Source organism: Lissotriton vulgaris, chromosome 3_1 (assembly GCF_964263255.1).
Source record: "Lissotriton vulgaris chromosome 3_1, aLisVul1.2, whole genome shotgun sequence".
NCBI lineage: Eukaryota > Metazoa > Chordata > Amphibia > Caudata > Salamandridae > Lissotriton > Lissotriton vulgaris.
The window spans coordinates 1368991802-1369014490 of NC_141689.1; the positions used below are offsets into that span (position 1 = coordinate 1368991802).

General features: G+C 43.3%; 2 protein-coding genes across 2 annotated transcripts in view; both read left to right on the plus strand.

The window, feature by feature from the left end:
* Nucleotides 1–22689, plus strand: part of LOC147727913 (coiled-coil domain-containing protein 17-like) — a 751707-nt gene that overhangs the window by 656240 nt on the left and 72778 nt on the right. Inside the window, exons 9-12 of the mRNA XM_086961839.1 lie at nucleotides 2754–2839; nucleotides 3389–3601; nucleotides 7810–8032; nucleotides 12004–12114. Coding sequence (XP_086817965.1) covers nucleotides 2754–2839; nucleotides 3389–3601; nucleotides 7810–8032; nucleotides 12004–12114 — 633 coding nt within the window. The remainder of the gene's footprint in view (nucleotides 1–2753; nucleotides 2840–3388; nucleotides 3602–7809; nucleotides 8033–12003; nucleotides 12115–22689) is intronic.
* On the plus strand, nucleotides 4534–5224 carry LOC147727915 (translationally-controlled tumor protein homolog). The gene has a single exon (XM_086961840.1). The coding sequence runs from the start codon at nucleotides 4582–4584 to the stop codon at nucleotides 5098–5100; it is 519 nt and encodes a 172-aa protein (XP_086817966.1). The 5' UTR covers nucleotides 4534–4581; the 3' UTR covers nucleotides 5101–5224.

The window sequence follows — 22689 nt, forward strand, 5'->3', positions numbered from 1 at the left end:
CCCCTAAGCTGTGGGCAAAAGTTCTAACAAACGTTTTTAACTCAATTGGGCAGGACAGTATCCCTTCCACATGGGTCACATCAATTATTGTACCAATTTTTAAGAAGGGATCCAGACAGGACCCCACTTGCTACAGACCCCTTTCGCTGATCGACTCCTCTGTAAAAATCTTGGGTCGGGTTTTGTTGCACAGACTGAACAATAGTTTAATTGATAGAGGGGTCCTGTCCAAGGCCCAGTATGGTTTTAAATCAAAACACAGCACCATAGATCAATGCTTAAATCTACACCTTCTAATTAACAAGTACACTGTGGCCAAGGAGGGGTCCATGTATATGGGGTTCATGGACCTCTCCTCGGCATTTGATCTTGTAAATAGATCCAAACTCTGGAATATCCTGCTTGAAATGGGGGTAGATGCTTCCCTAGTAAATTTTATAGCAGACCTGCATTCGAACCTTACGGCTAAAATCAGAGTGAACTCTGATGGAAGATGCACTACGCAGTTTAGGTCAGACAGGGGCGTCAGGCAGGGGTGCATTTTAGCGCACCTGCTGTTTACACTTTACATAAACGCCCTAGAACAAAGCCTGGGGGAGGTTTCCGTGGATGTTCCGCGTGTGGGGGAACTGGTTATACCAGTTCTCCTATACGTGGATGACGCGGTTCTCTTGTCACGAACCGGGGTAGGTCTACAAAGACTGCTGAATGCTTTTGGTACTTTCATGCAGAACCTGGACTTGAAAGTAAACGCCAAGAAATCTCAGGTTCTGATTACAGGAAGAAGTAACTTAAGGACCAACGCGAAAAGCTTCTTCTGTAATGGAGAAATGGTCTGTAGGGTCTCCACATTTCCCTATTTGGGGGTGGTTTTCGACCAGAAGGCCACTTGGCATGCACAAAATCCCAGTCGTTCGGTGGCATTCACGAGGACAGTTTCAGGCCTCATGAGGTTTAGTAAAAAGCTGGGTGCTAAACCAATTAAGGCAATTTTAAAGGTGCATGAATCCAAGTGTTTGTCGGTTGCAACTTACGGGTGTGAAATATGGGGCTACACCGCTGTAGAGAAAATACAACAAGTAGAGAATAAGTTTCTAAGAAGTGTACTATCAGTTCCTCAATCAACCCCTACTTTCTCAACTCCCTCAGAATTGGGAATCGGGTATATATCCGATCGGATTAAAATTGCACCCTTGATTTATTGGTTGAGAATATGGCTAAATGACGAGATCCCCTTAAACCATTCAATAATCAGGGACTGCCAGACACTGGACAAAGTACATAAAATTTCATGGCTGGCGTACATAAGAGCTGGGTTACAGAAAATAGGGCGTATTGGTTTATTTACCTCCCCGGAAACAATAACCAATAAAGACATTGCCGTAACAAAAAAGCCCTCCTGGACCTCTTATCCCTAGAGCGGGAGGAATTAGAGATGTAGAAACCCAGGGTAAGAGAGAACTATGCATTGGTTACCTGCACAGGCCTCGAATCATACCTGACCATAGTTAACATTCCTTATCACCGGTTTCTCTTGACCAGATTTCGGTTGAATCTAATTCACTTTACCCTGGGCGTTTATCATCAATGGTGCAGTCCAGAACAGGCAGATCCTTGCTCATGTGATAACTTTTCCACCCAAAACACCTTACATTTTCTGATGTTCTGTGAACATTTTAAAGACTGCAGGAGGAAATAGTTATTACCAATTCTCAGAGAAGCAGGATTTGTACAGGTCAGGCCTGCACTTGTGTACCTAAAGCAACTCAGTACACCTAAAATAATGTTTCATGTTGCTAGCTTTTTGATTGCAGCCAACCGAATTAGGAAAAAGAATGCTATACTTTTACCGCTCTTAAATATCTGTGAAGAGTAGTCCCCATGTTCATAAACATATTACTATGGGACAGACCGACTCTATGGAACTTTTACATAAGTGTGGTTTTTTGAAATATTTTTAAAATGTGAGATATAACTAAGATACATATTTTTTAAACATTTATTGTATGAAATGATTTTTTTTAAAAATGTCGTTTTATTTTTAGAAATTTGTAATTAACTGTGTATTTATTGTAATTGACTGTGTATTTTTTATGACTGTGTTTTCTTGTCTTTATATGATATTAATTTATCGAAATAAAGGAATTGACTGACTGACATCTCAAGCTCCACTCCAATTCCATGTCTCAAACTACTCTTCTCAACCCTCTGTCAGCATGTGTGTCTAATTTCCAGTCTTGCCTACTTTTTCATCAATTGCCCACTTTTATTTATCACTTCTTTCTTGCTCTCTTTCCTGCAGCTGCTTTTTTCTTCTTCTTCCTAATCTTTCCTTCATTCTTTTCTTCACTTCCCCTTTGGTTCATTATTTTTTCTATTATATTTCATTTATCCAACTCCATCGCCCATTCTCCTAGTCCTTCATTAGTTCAATTAATCTGCTTCTTTTATACCAGATCCAATGGCTTTTACTTTTCTTTATACCTCCTCTAAAATCCTTTTTTACTTTGCTGTTTCTTTCTTTCTTTACCTATGGATTTAGGTATCAAGTTCCTGATGTTATGTCACTTCAAACACTAATACCTCAGAAAGTTTCAAAAGATGGCCTCCAAATATGTATGTGCTTACGTTCTCAAAAATCCGTACGATGGTTTTGCCTAGAGAAGTCTACCTAACTTGCTGTTGTTCAAAGACAAATGGCCATGTTGGTTGTATAAACTATGCCATGACTGTGATATGCTCCCTTTCCTTAGGAAGAAATCAGGTCTTTGACTCCAACACATGGCAAACATTTCTTGGATGTCAGTGAAGGGCTGGGACCAGCGCCATATGACCCAATGTAAGCAAAGTAGTATTTTCATTACCATAGAAAAAAATTTGTATTGATGAACACAGGAAATGAATAAGAAATGTAGCCGGTGTGAGCGTTAGTTCCCAAAATAGGATTAATAGGCCCACCGTGATGGGAGCAAATTAGTGATACCACAATGACAAACTCACACATGGCCTAGCAGAAATAAAATTCAGAGGTGTAATACATCACCCTGTGTGTAAATGTTAATAAATACTGCTGTTTCCAGAGATTATACCAAGATAGTAAGTCCACCAAATTGGTGTTGATAAGGTGATTCAGTCTATATACGAAAAGACCCTTGTAAAAAGAAAAGTTGTGAACCTATATTGCAGAATAAATATAATACAATAAATGCTGTAAAGTGTGAGGTTGACTGATGTAAGTTACTGTCACCTTCTGGCTACATATTTGGCATAGTGAACCATTGTTACGCATGAAGCATTCCAACGTTGATCTAATGGCTGAGCTTTTTTTCAGAAAAAGACACAGAGCATTATGTGTTCCTTAATAATGTAACTTGTATTTTTATTTCAGTGCTGGTTTTGTGGTGTTCTATGATTTCCTTCTGGGCCTTGACCCCTCCTACAGGGTGTGCCGTCTTGTAGTGGGGCTGTACAGTGGAGGACTGGAAATTGGAAATCCCTCATCTCTTCCCCCCGCTTACTGCGAGTTAGGCAATATGTCCACTTTCCCTGAGAACAAGCGACGAAACATAGCCATCCTTGCTACCAAGCAGGCTGTACCCAGGTATCTCTTTCAAACTGTATAACAAACATGTTAAAAATAATATGAATATTCTAGCCCGATAGAATTAATGTATACAATATACAGCAATTGCAATATGCTTGTAATGTAACTACACGTATTTTCACACAAATATCTCAATAAAGAGAGGCCTCCACTTAACCAGCATTGTGTTTACACACTTTATCAAATGTTTTTAGTATCTATAAAATGTTCTGTTTCAGTAAATTTTGTAATAGACCAACCTCATTAACTGTAGTGGTATCCTTAAATTACACCTGTCAATTTAGCTATATTTAATATCATTCTACATTTTTATCTTCGAATTCCTAATGTAAATCATTTCTTCATTTGTCATTATCATTTCACGAAGAATTAAAACTCCACTGTTGTACAATGCGGTCACAGACGTAATTAAAAAAAGCGATCGTACTATTGTCTTCCATTCTTCCAGCCATTTGTCACGTAATAAGAAATCATGAAACTTAGTTAATCTACAACAGTGCATCAAATTCCAGAGACTACCCAGATTTATTAAATGTACTTTTAATGTTTTGATGCAAAAACTACATGTTTCTGTTTGAATGAAACTTAATAGATAGTATCTCATTGAAATCAAAATACAAAGAGGTGATTTTATGATCTCTCTATCTTATGGATTAGTCTAGATATAAATAATGTATCGGTGTGTTATGGGATAAAGGTGCTTAAGGCATGCTGGGTGTATTAAAGCAAAGAGGAAGCAATAATACGCAGATTGTCAAGGATGCTAATTCTGACAACTAGAGAAGGAAAGCACTGTGGTAGGCCAGACTGCAAAAATACTATTGAAAAATTCAAAGTGTGCATTAGTGAAACTCTGAACACTGCTATTAAAAATGCATAGTCCACCCTTTCCTGTCCTCCTTTTGTCGCGCTGGTCCCTCCGTGCACACGCTTTTACCCCGTCCGTACCCCGAGACGCCCCTACTCCTCCCGAAACCATGATCATCTACAAGGACTGTCTCACCGGAGATGAGCTGTTTTCCGACATCTACAAAATTAAGGAAACTTGTAACGGCATCTGCATTAAGGTGGAGGGGAAGGTTGTTACTAGAACGGAAGGGGGTATTGACTATGCACTTATCGGGGGGAATGCGTCGGCAGAGTGCACAGACTTTGAGGGGTTGGATCCAACGACAGTCAGCGGTGTTGACATAGTATTGAACCATCACCTTCAGGAGACTGGCTTTACCAAGGAATCCTACAAACAGTATATTAAAGAATATATGAAATCAATAAAGGCCAAACTTTGCGAGTCCAAGCCTGATCGGGTGAAACCATTCATGTCGGAAGCTGCTGAGAAAGTCAAAGCTATACTCACAAACTTCAAGAACTATCAGTTCTACACCGGGGAAAAAATGAACCCAGAGAGTATGGTTGGATTGCTGGATTACCGTGAAGATGGAGTGACGCCATATATGATTTTCTTTAAGGACGGCTTGGAAATTGAGAAATGCTAAGGACCTACATTAAGCACATTGGATTGATCATAACTGGCTGCTACGTTTTCATCCACACAAAAGGACGGAGTTGCGTGTAATTGGACTGGTATCGCCTTCAGCTTTGTTCATCTATTCACCCTGACTCATGATTGGAGGGCTTGTTTTAACCAAGTCATTAGGTTGGTGAAATAAAATGCTTTGCGCCTCCTTCGGATAAGTCCTTTTTCTAAGCTTTATAAGCCATGTGCAAACGGATCAGTGAACGTTTTCAGCTATTTACACTAGTCTTGTTGACTTGGTGTTAATTGTCATTTGCAAGATTGCATTCATTTGAAGGCATTCATCTAGAGGAACTTTAAGAATGACTGACAATTGTTTTGAACCCCAAATAAAGCATCTTCAATTTTACCGTAAAAAAGAAAATTAAAAAAAAATGCATAGTCCCCTTCAAATCAAAACAATGTGACAGGAGTAAGAGCAAAGCAGTCTTTATTGGGTGCGGCAATCATAACCCCATATCTCAGCAGGGAGTGAACCTTATTGGAAATATAAGCCGGAGATATGACGTCTTCCACTGCAGTTGGTAGGGTGATTTGCTACATGCCAATTCTAGTGCAAATTCAGGTTCAAGAAGTGCCGTCTGATTATTCTTTACTTCCAACTGAGGCTGACATCAAATGTCAATACATTTCAATACCCTGAAGCACATTTGGCTTCACAATGGCAGAGAGAGTTTACGTTTCAAACCAAATAGTTTTATTAAAGGATTAGCAAAATTGCAAATTCAAACATCAGATTAGTTCTAAACCAATAATCAGTACATGAATGTATTAGTCGACATTAAAAAAATCTAAGATCATGAACAAAGACAAACTATTATATAGCTGTCTCAAAAAACGATAAGCAAGTCAAGTTTTGACATGAAAAGAGCAGCCTACTTTGCTAATTCAGGGAAAAGTTCTTCTGAGAAGTCAGGAAAAAAAGGGTCCTGCTATAAAGGCAAACGAAAAAAGCATCAGCCTAAGGGTCAGGCAAAGAAGATTCTAGAGGGCATCAGAAAAAGCATGTGAACGCTCGTCTAAATTGCATTAGCTTAAATCACACAATTCTAACACTTTACTAAACCTACACATGATTTCTAGATGAAGGGCCAATCAGGTCAAGGCACAAGCAGATACCGTTCATTCATAATTTCTTTCAAGCTACTACACAATGAACTCACTCTATACTTCCTTCAGACAGTTTGCTTCAAGTAATTCTCATAAGGGGCACGTCAGAAAACAAAAGATACATCATTTGAGATTGCAGTTTCAGTTTCTTCTGACATTAATCTACACAACATGGAACAAATTGGCAACAGGAGTATAATTATTTTTAAAATGTGACCTACGTTAGGAGTGGTCAAACTGAACGTTAAAGATACGCTCTGAGCCCAGTAAGGTTGTGTGTTCCATGTTAATGTTGATATTAAATCGAAACATTTAATCATGGCAAAATCTCTTTCAGATGAGAACTTCAACTAAATGTCCACAATGATACTTTGGACGGATAATAATAGCATGGCTGTGACAGCGCCTGCTTGCCAGCTATTCTCACCGGCCCCCTCTCCCCTCAGATCCACCTCATGCAACCCTCACACAGTGGGGCCTCTTCAGCCAAGCAAAGACAGTGAAAAAACCTGAAAAGCAACAGGAAGGGCACTTGTAGTCTTTAATGATACTGACAACTAAAATTATATAGTTAAAATAATAAAAAGATAAAAAGTTTTAAAAGGTCAAACGCAGTTTCACAAAGGAATAAAACATCAGGCCAAGCCACGATATGAATGTACTTAAAAAGAAAATTAAAAAATGGAAGCAAAACAATGTCAGACGCTTTCGTGAACGGGTAACAAGAAAAGGCAGAAATTCAGGGAAATTATAAATCCTATTGAACAAATATGCATTAAAAAAGAATTGGTTTATTAGTCTCCCTGTGCAGCCTACTTAATGAGCCCAAGTCAGCTTTAGCTGTATAACAATCAGTGTGTATTTAATGTACAAATGTAAAGTAGGCGTACCAATTTACCTGCCTTACCTACCATACCTTTTATAGTGCAAATTCGTGTGATCCCGTGGCGTTTTTTCATTTTAAGTGAAATGTAAACGTTTTCAAAGATTATAATCCGAATATAATCAATCAATAAAAACTTTATTTCGGTTTAGTTTTCAAACCATAAAAGTGCAAAATACAGCAACCCAAAATTCATTATTAAAAAGAGAGGAGATGATTATCAAGATACAATAGTACAAAATTAACAGCAATTTATAGCAAAGCGGATTATACTAGGATATATTGCAAATCCAAGCATTTTCTGTACTTTACAGTTGATTTAAAAAATTCTAATACAAAAAGAATGCAATCGCTATGTAATAATTGTAAATACATCATAGCAGGTCTGATCTGACAAAAATTAAGTTTCTTTAAAAGCGGGACCAGATAGCGCTTGCGGGGAAATTCATAAAATGTGCATAAAAACATAAAATGCAGAATATATATTTTTGCTTGCTTGTATACATGTATGGCGATGCTTTGAAAATCGTACATTAGCATGTTTCTTGATGAATAGGGCTTTTTTCAATTGTTATCGAGTTGCATGTGTTACCAGGTCTGAAGGGCACTGTACGTTTCAAATAAGGTCTGAATCACCATGGTATGCACGACTAACTGTGAACTGATCCCCTACAGAGTGCGCCCATCTCCAACAATAGCTCTGGTCATTGAGTTGCAAGCTTCCGGAGGATATGACCCATATGGACAGGAAGTCAACCGCCTTGTAGCAAGGGGATGGGTAAAAATTGATATTTTTGACTACCAGAATCGCGTCATCAGTGGACAGTGGAGAGTTCCAGTTCGTACCCTCCCCTTAAAGCCGTCATTGACAACAGGAGAAATTAATGGGGTGCCTCAGGTAAATCATTCAATATTTCAGTCCCACAAACCAAGCCTCTCTTTATATTTAAGTTTCAGGAAGTTGGTTCACTAAGTTGATTGAAACTTAGAGAGGAATGGAAAAAGCAATGTCTGAATGTGACTTCTCTGTGCCTGGCTGTGACGCAGGGTGCCCCACCAGCCTATCAAATCAAATACGCCCTCACCCTGTGAAATGCATATTACTACAGAGGAGCTCTGCCCACACAAAGCTTTAGACTCCAGAACTCCCTGGAATTATTCCACTGCAATGAAAAAATTTGAATACGTTGCCTATCATCAGTCAGCAGTCCTCATATGACACCTTTGATAGTGTTTGCAAATGAAACTGTGATGTTTGTGGCTGCACAGAGCAACCATTTGCAGCTCTTGACCAGGTTGTTTATGAGTTTAGGGCAATGTCATGGTTTATTCCTAAAATAAACTCATCTTTAAAGGTAAACCAGCCCAATTGTTAGGCACCATATGCATGATATTATGTGACATGCTTTAGGGTAAATCCAGTGCTTAATCTGCAAAAGTAGAAAAAGTGCAGAAGTGCAAAGTGTTTCATAGGAATCGGGGCTGCTGAAGACTAAGCCTTTGTAGTTTTGATTCCAGCGTCTTGAGACCCTCATGGGTGAGCAGCCGCGCTTTACAGACCCTGATTGATTGAGTCCTCCGCCTGCCTTTTTTTTCCATCACCCATGCATGAATGTAATCAAAACAAATCTTTTACCATCTTCACTGCATTTGATTTGTGAAATAACATTCTGTTTTATTAATATGCTGCTTTACAATTTAAATAAATTAATTTGAAAGAAGGTGCATAGACAAGATATAGTAGTGGTACATCTGTTATACAATGGAGCACTCTGTCTGACCTTTGTTTTTAGGTATTGCAGGAACCAGGTTCTGTGTTCTAGATCTACTCTGGAACCCCAGGTCGATGGCTCTTTTTATCAGCATGCAAGCGTGAAGGGGAAAGAAATTGTTAGCCAATCAATCATTGTAGTTCCAATGCACTACGACTCTGAATAATCACATACTCCCAATTTAGTTTAGTTAGTTTGTTACAAAGCCAAGAACAGTTGGACAGACACCTCAAGATGAGGGTATAGATATACATCAGAACTAATACAAAGCCAAACCTACGGCTGAAGTTGAGACGGTGCAAAATGCACAGAATAATGAGTTTGAGTACTAGAATACAGAAGATGACAGTGCAGACATCGAGATTCCCCTTCCTTGGAAGGTTATGGGTATAAAGCATTAGTGTGTCTCTACGCTACAACTAGAGTGACATCCCTACCTAGCATTTCCTGTGACAATGTCCATTAAAGTGTCAGCTTGTGAAGTCTTCCTAAGAAATCTCTTCACATTGATGGGTCAAGTAGCATAAAGCTACAGAGATTGTTCTAAGATGCTCTCTCTTCTCAAGGCAAGGCAGAAGTTCCGGGACCATTCCCTAACTTCGATACATCAATATTACAGGTAGTATCCCATGATGCATTGCAGCTTCACACCATCCAGTCAAGCCACCTCCATTCGGCAGTAATGAGCCCAGGTCTTAGCGAGATGACCTTGTTTCCCAGGCTTACTCCAATGAGAAAGTACAACCGTTGTTCATTATCAGTATCAACGTTCAATGTATCCTCTCCACCTGCAGCCTAACTCCTAAAATGAAGACACTACTCTAGCTATCAAGAATGATTTCCCCACCTGCAATAGAAACATGAGCAACAAACATTTCCAACATGCACATGAATTCACTAATAAATCCAATGCAAGATCTTCCAGGGGAAAAATACAATTCAGGCCTACAGAAATCGGCCAACTTAAGAAATGGCACAAGGCCTTATGAAATTACACATATAAAATTAACATTATTTACTGAGCATATCTAAATTAACACCTTACATAAGCACATCAAATACGTGAATAATTGTCAGCGGCAGGTACGAATTCTACACTTTAAGGTTTTCGACTAAGCACACGTAGTTGCAATGTTAATTTCTTCATGTTCATCTTGATGATATCCCTAATACATCACCCTTCATGTTATTACAGGTCACATTCTAATGTCTTAAGTCCATACAACAAATAATTATGTGTAGGTGCGGCCTACCCATCATTATAATGCATGCATACAAATGAAAGAGCAAATTTTGCGTTACAACAGTATCACTATAGACAGCTTTGTCTGGGAGATGCCATGTTAATACAGTTTTAAATAGTATATATGTATGTGTATATGTATATAGTATGTAGGAAATAGTAAAGAGAGCGGGGTGTGGTCAGGTCTCTTCATCCATTTGCTTTTAAGGGTTTTTCATGGTTTCATAGCATTTACTGGTTCGCCCCATTGTCCCATTACTGTTCCCTTTAGGTTTGGGTGATACTGTCCTTCAAGTAGTCCTCACTCCCTATATCTCCCATGCTGCTGACTTTTTTTTCAGTTCATTCCCATGTCACATTCTCACTCACTCTTACTCCATGCAATTGCACCTGCTATTTCAGTTTCATGTTCTTACCCACTTCCTCAGTTAACAGGTGTTGTCATCAAAATCATCTTCCCATCTCCATGTTGCTGCCCCATCACTCATCCCCATCATCTTTGCCCTACTTCAGCCATCTTCCTCCAACATCTCTCTACCCCTTGCCTTATACCCTCCTTGCTCTATACAATAGTTACTACAGTATTACATATAGTAAGCAATGGCCTTTAAGGGAGTGTATATGTTGTTTGTAAATACAAGTGACTGGTCTTACCTATGAATATTAGGGTGAATTCTTAAATTAACATCCTGGAGATGCACTCAGACGTTCCTCATGACTATCACCATCAAAAGCATTGGGATATTTATTTAGGTAATAGAAATCAAACTAAAATCTTTAGATGTGTGAAAGTGAAAGTTCAGATTTTTAATGAGTTTTACAAAGTATATTCAGGTACATCCAGTGACATATTTGGAATCACCAAGCATTCCAAGAATGGTATACAATGTGTATTCCACTCCCCAAGTTCGCCCCGTGTTACTGTGGTTTGTAGATATTTCGGGGATAAACACCCGTACATTCTAGTGGCCAAGGCATGTGTGTTCTGCAGGCAGGTTGGTTGAAGGTACTCATGTGTCCTGTGCATAAAGTCCCACCCATTTATGCCAGTCTTCCCTGGGGCTATTTCAAGGCTCATGGACAAAGGAAATACTTCGATTTTAGACTGTCTAAATATTCACAATCATGCTCCAAAAGTAGCGCAACTGCTACTAGCCTAGATCAATTCCCAGTTTCATCTCCTCTCATGATGAACAATAAGGGGGATGCTTTTCAGAGAACTCGCATATTTATTTTGCAAAGCCATTTGGTATTGACTAGCTAAAAATGGTAGCTCAATGAGGATCAAATCAGCTAGATTTCAGGAATTGTGTTCAGGTTTTGGGACTATCTTTAAAAATCGAATCATTGAGGTGTTTTTCTTGATTTGTCTATCTATTGATTCTTCATAGTACCTAGTTGCTTTGCTTCTGATAATGATTAAATAATGTTGATCTTCCTCAGAGCATGTAGTACACTTTATTGGTAATGGATTATGCAACAAGCAATTGTCAAATTGATTTTGTTATTCTCTTCATTCCCAAAAAAATGGATCCTGTTTTATGTAGTAAGGTCAAGGGCTGAAATTTCACAGGTTCAGTTAAGCTTGTGATCTGTAACTACTGCCATGACAAATGGTCAATGTTGTCTGTGTTAATGCTCCTTTTCAAGGTTTGCCAACATTTCATGCCAACAAGGCCTTTTATAAACATCATCAAATAATATTCAGACAATTATGTGCATGTAGTTAAAGGAGTTCCATATGTCACCCGTTGCCTTTATTTTTGTGCATAGATTTTGCACAATTTGCACTTTTTGTCGTGATTGTGTTGGGTCAATTTGTAGCTGTTCATTTTGCCTGATTTCACTCTGCAGCTGGATAATACAGAGCTGTACATTCGCATTGTTAATGCAAGAGATGCAGAAGTTCAGAGCATTAACTCCATCAAGCCCAACAATGCTGTGTTCTACAAATATCCACCCCTGGTATGTATGATTTTCTCTTTTTTACAACCTAGTAAATGGCTGAATGGGAGGATGGTTTTTCAGGAATACCTCCGATATCTGCATTTCCAGATACAAGTTAAAACTTGATTTTTTGGTCAATAACATTTTCAGGTACGATCAAAGTATGACTCCAAGTTCACGTATTCGGTCATGGCCAAATCAGGTTTTGCATGTCGCTCAAAGCATTGAAAAGTGTGCGCCGTTGCGTCCCCTACACAGTCCTAGGAACTTAGGCCCAGGCTTACAATTCTTTGGCGCAAGACAGTGTTGCGCCAAACATGTTGTCCTGAATTGCATCAAAAGGCAAGAGAAAAAGTGTGCCATATCTACTAAGATATGGTTCTTTTTTTCTCTCCTTCACCACTGGTGCATTTTTGGAGGCCAAGAGCCAAAACACCTACCTTTGCACTAAAGTGCAAGGCTGTGTGCCTTTTCTGAAGTGTATATTTGTACTGGAAGGGTTTCCATGCACTACAAAAACTAGGTATGCTTTAAGGTTTTTACCACTTAGTTTCTGCACTGTACAAGGCAGCAAATGCAAAGTTGAAAAAACAGGATTTTGGTGTAAATACCTGACTACCAATGTTTGTACATGGGAATTGCAGCAAAACTCATGGGTGGTTGCATGAAAACGCAGGCACATGCACCGCACCACCCTTTCACCACTTGACACAAATTAACCAAAAGCAGTGAATAGTGTAGCTTTGCGTTATTTTGACATACTATGTAAAGCAAATCCTAATTTGTGTTGCATAGCAAATCCCAAACTAGCACTTCACACCAGGTTTGTATCATAAAAGTGACTCAAATACATCACAAAGAATTAATACAGCTGGAGCCTAGCACGACAAGCAGAAAAAAACGACATCTTATATGAACCAGTGCTCCCCGCTCAGCCCATCCGACATGCTCAATCTGTATTATTTAGAACACTGATACACAATGCTCCATTTTAGAGCTTGGGACTAAAATCCCAGCCCACATCTCCAGCAGAACACTGTACATCAGTACTCCAAACCCAGTGGTAGACCTTGCAACACATTGAAAGCGTAATTGACAGCAATGGACCTGTAATACTGTAATCATCATAAGCCTTGTCATGATTGACAGCTACCAGCATCAGAAAGATCAGACTGATCAGAGCGAACCTTGACCTGTCCTCAGGCCAGGTCCGCTCCCCCACCGCTCCAGCGTTCCCTGCTGGTGCTCTGCTGCTGCCCACGCCGCTGCTGCCGTCGCTGGAAGTTCGAGGCCCTCCTCCACCCGCAGGCTCCCGCCTGCGCCTCATCCCTGGTGGCCTAGTGGTGGGCGGTAAGTATCACGTCTGACCTCTTGCTCTGTTTGTCTCTCTCTTCTTTATTTCCTCTTTTTTGCTGCACTTTAAAATCGTTTCTCTCTGTCTTTAACCTTGTTGCTTGTTTCTAATCTCTGCCTTCTTGTCTCCTAGTGCCTATCTCGCCAGCCCGCCCCAGCATTCCTCCCGCATTCCTTAACGCCGCTGCGTCCCCTGCGGCCCCACCCCCTTCCTCTCCCATTCGCCACCGCCTCCCAGCTGCTCCTCCCTCCCTCCCTCCACCCTTCTTAATGCAGGCCGCTGCGCGGCGAGAGTGCGAACCTTGACCTGTCCTCAGGCCAGGCCGCTCCCCCACCGCTCCAGCGTTCCCTGCTGGTGCTCTGCTGCTGCCCACGCCGCTTCTGCCGTCGCTGGTAGTTCGAGGCCCTCCTCCACCCGCAGGCTCCCGCCCGCGCCTCATCCCTGGTGGCCCAGTGGTGGGCGGTAAGTATCACGTCTGACCTCTTGCTCTGTTTGTCTCTCTCTCTCTCCTTTATTTCCTCTTTTTTGCTGCACTTTAAAATTGTTTCTCTCTGCCTGCCTTTAACCTTGTTGCCTGTTTCTAATCTCTGCCTGCTTGTCTCCTAGTGCCCATCTCGCCCGCCAGCCCCTGCATTCTTCCCGCATTCCTTCCCGCTGCTGCGTCCCCTGCGGCCCTGCCCCTTCCTCTCCCATTCGCCACCCGCCTCCCAGCTACTCCTCCCTCCCTCCCTCCACCCTTCTTAATGCAGGTTGCTGCAAGGCCGCGCGCCAGAGGCAAGTCCGTCTGCGCCCGTCCCCGCCTGGACCGTGCCCAGCGCCAGAAACCTGGACTCCGCGCACCCCACCACGCCAGTCCTAGACTCAGCTACGACGCCGAATCCTTCCACGCTCTCAACACCGACCGGGACCAACGCTGCGTCCAGGCAGCCCTATAATGCACCCACGGACCCTTCTCCTGTCGGAACTGCAGCTTCACCTGCAACAGAACGACCAAACCATCGAGGACTAGACCCAACCACCTCCGCTGCATACTCCTCAACACCCGCTCCGCACGGAAACACGCCATCGAACTGTGGGACCTACTCGACACCACCACCCCGGACGTAGCCTTCCTGATGGAGAAGTGGTGGAACGACTCCTCAGCCCCAGACATCGCCATCGCCATCCCAGACGGCTACAAGATTACCCGCAGGGACCGCTCCAAAGGCACCGGAGGAGGACTAGCCATCGTCCACAAGTCCACCATTGAGGTCAACACCCACGGAGACGACACCCTCCACACCGCTGAACACATGCACTTCCAGATCCACACCAACCCCAACACCACCCTCAGAGGAACACTTGTATACAGACCCCCCGGACCCCGAGCCCAGTTCAGCGACTCCGTCGCTGACCTCGCCAGCACCCACACACTCTCCTCCATGTACTACATCCTCCTCGGGGATCTGAACTTCCACCTCGATAACAACAACGACGTCAACTCCGCCACGCTGATCGCCAACCTCGCCAACCTTGGCCTCAGACAACTCGTGACCACACCCACCCACGCCGCCGGCCACACAATGGACGCCGTCTTCTCGACTAGCACCCACGTTGTCTTCAACCACACGGCTGAACCCAACTGGACAGACCACCGCTGCATCCACTTCACCTTCAGAAAACCCACCACGCACCACCGCACCCTACATCTACCTCGCCGATACTGGAGCAAAATAACTGAAGACCAGCTGACCTCCACCCTCGCCATGAACCCTCCCACCGAGCTCAACAACCCTGACATCGCAGCCCGCAACCTCAGACAGTGGATCGACGACTGTGCCAACACCCTTGCCCCTCTGAAGAAACTCCCCAACAACAACGCCAGCAAGAGAGCCTCCTGGTTCACCAACAAGCTTCTGACCTCCAAGCACACATGCCAGGAACTGGAGAAGATCTGGCTCCACGCCCGCACACCGGACACCCAGGCAGCCCACAAGGATGCCACCCGCAGACACCACCACCTCATCAGACAAGCCAAGACATCCTCCTTCACAGACCACCTAGACAACAACGCACACGACAGCAAAGAGCTCTTCCACATCGTGAAAGAACTCTCCAACCCCAGCGCCAACGCCAAAGACTGCGATTCCCTCGCCAACTTCTTCCATCACAAGATCGCTGACATCCATGACAGCTTCAACACCGCGACCGACCCGACCGCACCAGACCCCACCCCTCCCGCGCGCACCATCAGCACCAACTATCTGACTTCCTGGTCAAACGTCTCTGACGACGAGACGCGCAAGGTCATGAACTCCATCTACTCAGGATAACCGACAGACCGGTGCCCAAACCACATATTTAACAAGGCAGGCGCAACCATCACACCCCAACTATGGAGGGTCATCAACGTCTCCTTCGAAAATGCGACTTTCCCGGAAAGCTGGAAGCATGCCGAATTTAACGCCCTCCTCAAGAAACCCAAGGCGGACCCCAAGGACCTCAAGAACTTCCGGCCCATCTCCCTGCTCCCGTTCCCGGCGAAGGTCATCGAGAAAAACGTCAACCTGCAGCTGACCCGTCACCTGGAAGAAAACAACATCCTGGACCCGTCCCAATCCGGATTCAGACGAAACCACAGCACCGAGACAGCCCTCATCGCAGCCACAGACGACATCAGGCACCAACTAGACAACGGGGAAACATCTGCCCTCAGGCTCCTGGACCTATCGGCCGCCTTTGACACTGTCTGCCATCTCACACTAAAGACCCGCCTCCAGGAAGCCGGAATCCAAGAGAAGGCCCTCGACTGGACCACATCCTTCCTCCCGCCCTTCCGATCCGAAGCCACTGACATCATCTGCTTCGTCCCCCAGGGCTCTTCCCTCAGCCCGACGCTGTTCAACATCTACATGGCCCCCCTCGCTCAAGTGGCCCGACACCACAACCTCACCATCATCTACGCCGACGACACTCAGCTCATCCTCTCCCTCACCAAGGACCCGCACTCCGCCAAATCCAACATCCATGACGGGATGAAGGCCATCGCCGACTGGATGAGGAGCAACCGTCTGAAAATGAACTCGGACAAGAGGGAGGTCCTCATCCTCGGACCCACCCCCTCAGCATGGGATGCCTCCTGGTGGCGGACCAACTTGGGAACAGCACCAACGCCAACCGACCACGCACGCAACCTACAACACCCTCCGCACACTCCGCAGAATCTACAAATGGATCCCGACCGAGACAAGAAGAACGGTAACACAGGCCCTCGTAAGCAGCAGGCTCAAGACCTGGCTTTTCGAGCAGTAACGGCTCCACCCCGCCCCCAGCGCCTTGAGACCCTCACTGGTAAGTAGCGCGCTATGCAAGTCCTCTGATTGATTGATTGATTGAACTGATACAATGTCTACACAATGTCCCCTTAATAATATGCAATGTTTTAGGAGTGCAAAAGAGAAGGCAGAGATGGCTCCCTGTTCTCCTTTGAAATCCTCCATATTGTTGCACTGTGCCGGATCTGTACATCTAATGTGGGTGCGGGGACCCTACAAATTTGACCCCCGAAATTTGCCTCAACTGAATGCCACAATTTAGATAAATGGGAGACAGTAGTAAATGTCTGTTTCATGAGGCAATGCTTCCTCGAGGTAAGGCACCTCTCAGCACATCAGAAGTATCAGAAATACAACTGATAAAATGAAAGGGTCGACTCAAAGGGGCGACTCCTCCACTATGGCAGAGGAGCCTCGCCCCACTGCTGCTACCCAGAAGAGGCAACAGTGAAAAATAAAATGATAATTAAATGAATCCATTATCATTTTCTTTTACACTGTTACACCTGCTGGATAGCAGATTTGTGGGGAGGGGGGCCGGGCCATCCTCCTGAGCTTCAGGAGAAGGAGTTGTGAGCACTTCTACGTGGGCATGATGGTTTGGCTGGCTGTCTTAGGCTGGCCAAACCGTCATGCACAGTTTGTATTTCTTCACCCAGCTTTACAACACAGCCTGGTGGAGAAGAGCCGTAGACTTCCAGACACTGTTTGAATGGCAAAGCAGACCGCTTAGAGCAATCCTAGCACTGCTCTCATGCGCAGCGCTGGGATTGGCATCTGGACATCTACGCAGTGGGCGGAAGAGGAGGAAGACGCAGTGGACGCAGCATCAGGTAACATATAATATATATATATATATATATATATATATATATATATATATATATATTTTTTTTTTTTATTTTTTTATTTTTTTGTTCCTCATCTCAACCATGGCTGGCCCGTCAGTACCGTGGACAGGGAAAAAAAAGAGATGTGGAAAGTAGACATGCTGTCTCAGTACAGGACTGGTTGGGGTGCGATCGTAATGCGGATCCGACAAGACCCTACAGCTATGTAATTTTCTCACCCAATCTCTAGCCCCTGTGCACCCATCGACAGGTGAATGCCATTAACCAGATTCCACTATTGCTGTTACCACTGATTCGCCTTAAAACCAGGACAACAGTGATAAAGCGAAGAGAGCGTGTCATGGCTTCATAATCATTGGAACTGGGGTAAAAAAATAAAAAAAAATAAAAACCCCAGCTCGAGTTATTGGGACCATTCAAGTTTCGACCTAAAAGCTCTTTTATCCGGTTTTCCAGCCCTGGAAAGATCCATTTTAGATATTTGTAGCATGGAGGAACACCAGTCGAAAAAGGTCGGGGGAGAAGCCTCTTTCCAGTGCCTGCAAATCTCTTGTCGCGCTGCCAGCATTGAGTAGAACGAAAGATTGTTGTTAGCATTACGTTTTGTGTCCACTACTCCAAAAATTACTAGGCAGAGATCTATGCTCACGATGGAGCCTGTTGAAGATGTTAATCTGGTGCCTATTTATTGCCAGTAAGATGTTAGACGTGGGCAATCGTAAAACATATGCGCATCCGAGGCTGCCACTTGGCCACAGCGGGGACAAGCCACTGGTATGCCTGGTGAGAATTTAGACAACCTCTGAGGCGAATAATAAGCCCTGTGAAGGGTAAAAAGGTGGTTTCTACGAAGCCAGGCAGGTTTAACGATATCCCAGAGAACATTGCAGGAGGTTAACCAAAGTTCGTGCAAGTTTATTGTAGGCAATAGGGAGCCCCAGAGCTGGTCTGGAAGATGGAATTCTCAGTCGATCTCCTCTAAAATTAAATTATAAAAGAAGGAGACCTCCTTGGGTGCTGGTGGCCTATCGAGTAGAGAAGATTCCAATTGGCTACTTCCTCCTAGAGGTGGTTGTTGGCGAGAAGATGGCCCTATTTTTTGTGCTTGTGCCCAACTTGAAATTTGTAAGAATTTTAATCTAGAGAGATTGGGGCCAACCATGCTGACTAGGTGTTCCCAGGAGAACATATCCCCCTCAAAAAAGAGATCTCCCCATGATGATATATCAGCGTCTTTCAGTGGGCTTATCAATGTGTCTTTGGTCCAGCCAGGGGGAGCAGGAAGATCCCATATAGGAGATCTATTAGAATGGTAGCCTATTTTGGTAGCAGCTCGAAGGTTATACCAAGTTCTTGCGAGGTCCTGCAATACCTTCAGTTTGATCTTCTTAAAGAATTTGGGGTCTCCAAACTTAAATAAAAAACCTAACTGGTTTAGACCCTCACACTGCAATAATGCTGTGAACATTAGCCCGATGCCATGATCTACTGGAGTTTTGAGTAACATACGGGCATGTGTCAACTGAAAGGCCCAGGCATAAATCTGGAGGTCAGGACCGGCCAAACCACCCTTCTCCCTACGTCGCCTCAGTTTGGTCCAAGCAATTCTGGCACTCTTGTTCCTCCAGACGAATGAAGTAATGTCACTCTGCATCTTTGCTATCAATGTTTTTTCAAAGTAAAGTGGCAAACTATTTAGAATAAAAGTCAACCTAGGTAGGATAGACATCTTAACTAAGTTTGACCGACCCAGGAGCGATAAAGGAAGATGTGCCCAGGAGCTCATTAGTTTCCTACATTCTTTAGCCACTAAAGTAAAATTTGTAGAGGCGATCAACTTTATATCCTTTATGATCTTTATGCCGAGATATCTCATATTGTCACAGGGTTGCACAGGAAGCCCCGCTGCTATGCCATTCCACACCATGATCTCAGTCTTTGTGGCATTAACTTCATAGCCAGAGATGTTACCAAATTGTTGTGCTAATTTTATGGCTCTCGGAAACGCGGAGTTGATATCAGAGGTTATGATCATAATATCATCCGCATACAGGGATACTTTTATTGTCCAATCTCTATATCTAAAAGGTGTGATTTTAGTATCTTCCCGGATTTTTTGAGCAAATTGCTCAATATAGAGATCGAAGAGGAGGGGTGAAAGCGGGCACCCCTGCCGGGTGCCCCTTGTGATGGTAAATGGTTCCGACAGACCACCATTAACCAGTACCGAGGCCGAAGGGCTATGGTACCGCAATTCCACCACTCTGCGAAAGGCCCGACCCACGCCGAATTTTTCCAAGGCCCCCGACAGGTATACCCAATTAACCCTGTCAAAGGCCTTGGCTGCGTCCAACGTGAGAATAGCCAAAGGCAACGATGAACTAGTTGCCATGTCGATCGCTCCTATTAGGTCATAAGTCAGTTCAAAAAGCTGGCGGCCTTTGACAAAGCCCTTTTGATTTGAATGTAGAACTGAAGGGGCGACCTGGCCCAACCTTTTAGCTAAAAGTGACGCGAAGATCTTATAGTCTGCGTTGAGTATTGAGATGGGGCGATACGAGCCGCAGGCGGTGGATGCCTTTCCTGGTCTCAAAATTAGCGTAATTGATGCTTTATTCCACGTTGTGGGTGGTAAATCGCCATCTATCAGGACTTGATTAAATAACCTGGTAAGAAAAGGGGCAATATCAGCTGCAAGGTGTTTATAAATCTCTGCCGGGAGGCCGTCAGGCCCCGCCGCCTTCCTGTTGCTGCTTTTGAGTATGGCCGCTGATACCTCTTCTACCATTATAGGCTGGTCTAAAAAAGCCGCTTGTTCAATAGTTAATGATGGGAGTGAGATTTTTTTAAGCCAATTTCTTATATTATCAAAGGAAATGTTGTTGTCCTCACGGTAGATGGCTTGGAAAAAGTCTTTAAAAGCTGACCTAATCTCTGGGTCAGATGATACTGTTCCCAAGCCTGTAAATATCGACTCAATATTGTTACGGGTCTGGTCAGTTCTTGACTTCCAGGCTAAGAGTTTGCCCGCCCCTTCGCCAAATTCAAAATTAGCTAACTTGCTAGCTTCCCACCTTTGCAGGATACGTTGGTTTAGTAGAGAAGCTAACCGCCCTTTAAGCTTTGTCAAATCCTCCCGTTTAGCCAGGATGACATGTTCAGGAGCATTGTTAAGACTGTCTAACTCTGTTTGGACAATCAATATATTAGCCTCTATCAGCGCGACCCCTTGGGTGTACTGTTTTTTACAAAACGAGGTTTTGTTCTTGAGAACACCTCTCAAAGAACATTTGAAGGCGCCCCATACTGTACAAGAGCAAGCGGAACCAATGTTAACTTTAAAGAACTCTTGTGTTTCCACTCTAATATATTCCAAGTCATCGGGAGATGTAAGGAGAGAACTATCAATTGACCATGACCTAATCATGGGTTGGGATTGCAGCTGAAGGTCAAGGAGTACCGCCGAGTGATCCGACAGATGGGATGGTACATAAGTTATGCTCCTAACTGATTTATCCAGAGCTCTGTTTACTAGGAAAAAATCTATCCTTGATCTATGGCGATACTTATAGTTTCGAAAGGAGAAGCCCATTTTCTGTCCTGATCTCGCTCTCCAGATATCAATAAATCCATACTGATGCATAGATTTTAGCAAAAACTCTCTGGATTTTGAGAGAGCGAGTTGTTGGGCAGAAGTGGACTTATCCAGTAAAGGGTCAAGCACGCTATTAAAATCTCCCGTTATTATCATTGGTTCTGGAAAGTGCAAGAGCTCAGAAAACAGCGAGGCCAGGGCGGAGGGGTCATCTCGATTAGGCCCGTAATATCCAACCGTAATATCCAACCAACGTGATGCGTGCACTGCCTAACATAACAGCCACAATTACCCATCTACCCAAGGGGTCAACCTTCTGTTTCAGGAGTCTTGATGTAATAGTTTTTTTAAATAAGATGGCTACCCCTCTAGTGTTGGTTGTTTGAGAGGTGGCAACAATAAAGTCTATCCACCTGTTTTTTTTTTACCAAGCCTGATACTTCAGTTTCTACTAAGTGTGTCTCCTGGAGTATGATGACCTGCGCATCAAAATCACGGATGTATTGTAAAATTGTATTAGATCTAGGTTTGGTGTGCAGGCCATTAACACTCTAGGAGAGGAGTTTAATGGTACTCATATTCAATATATCTAATGATGCTGGGCCCTGCTGACTTACACACCTTATATATATATATATATTTTTATATATATTTATTTAATGTATTTATGTCCCCTTCACCCCCCTCTGCCGCCCTACCTGCTTGCATCAGGAGCAGCAGCCTAACTGAGTTCTAGATTAGCGGCGTGGTTGAAGAGTTTTGTCACAAAATTGTAAAGTTGGCGATACAGAGTCATTGCCATGAAGGTTCCCAGTAAATGGGGCAATTCAGAGGAACGCAAAATCAAAATTTAGTCAACAGCATCCCTAGTAAAAGTAAAAAAGTCTGTGGCTCATCACCAAAGTTTGGGGTTTTCACTCTTTATTCTTGCATATGAAATTAACATAACTACAGGATTATTTTGGTATGAACAAATGTATCCTTTCATTAGCAAACAGAGCAGAGGCTCATAAATCGTCATATTGCCTTAGTACCTAAGCACTATCCCACTACATGAATGATTATTCTGCCCCGTCTCTGTGTTAATGTCATCCGGAGATGCTATAAAGAACTAGATACATTAACAGCATGTTATATGAATGGATAAGGCACAGTGATTTGGCGGACAGATCTTGAAGAAATAGATACAGTTTTCTGACAAAGCCGGGGAAAGTTAACTGAAAACAGCATGAACAATGACAATGGAAATAAACAAATAATATTTTACTTGTTCTGTAAAAATAATAGGAAGTGAGATGTGCAAGGGGAAGACAAGGGTGACACCCATTTTGAAAATCATGGCAGCTAGTCCCAAAATGAGGCCTAATTAGCAAGGGTCAGAAAAAAACACACGTCTACACAAAGTGAGAAAATCATTCCAGAAATATTGGTTCTATATCAGTGTGTACATGTGTAATCGAGTATAAAAATATATCCTGC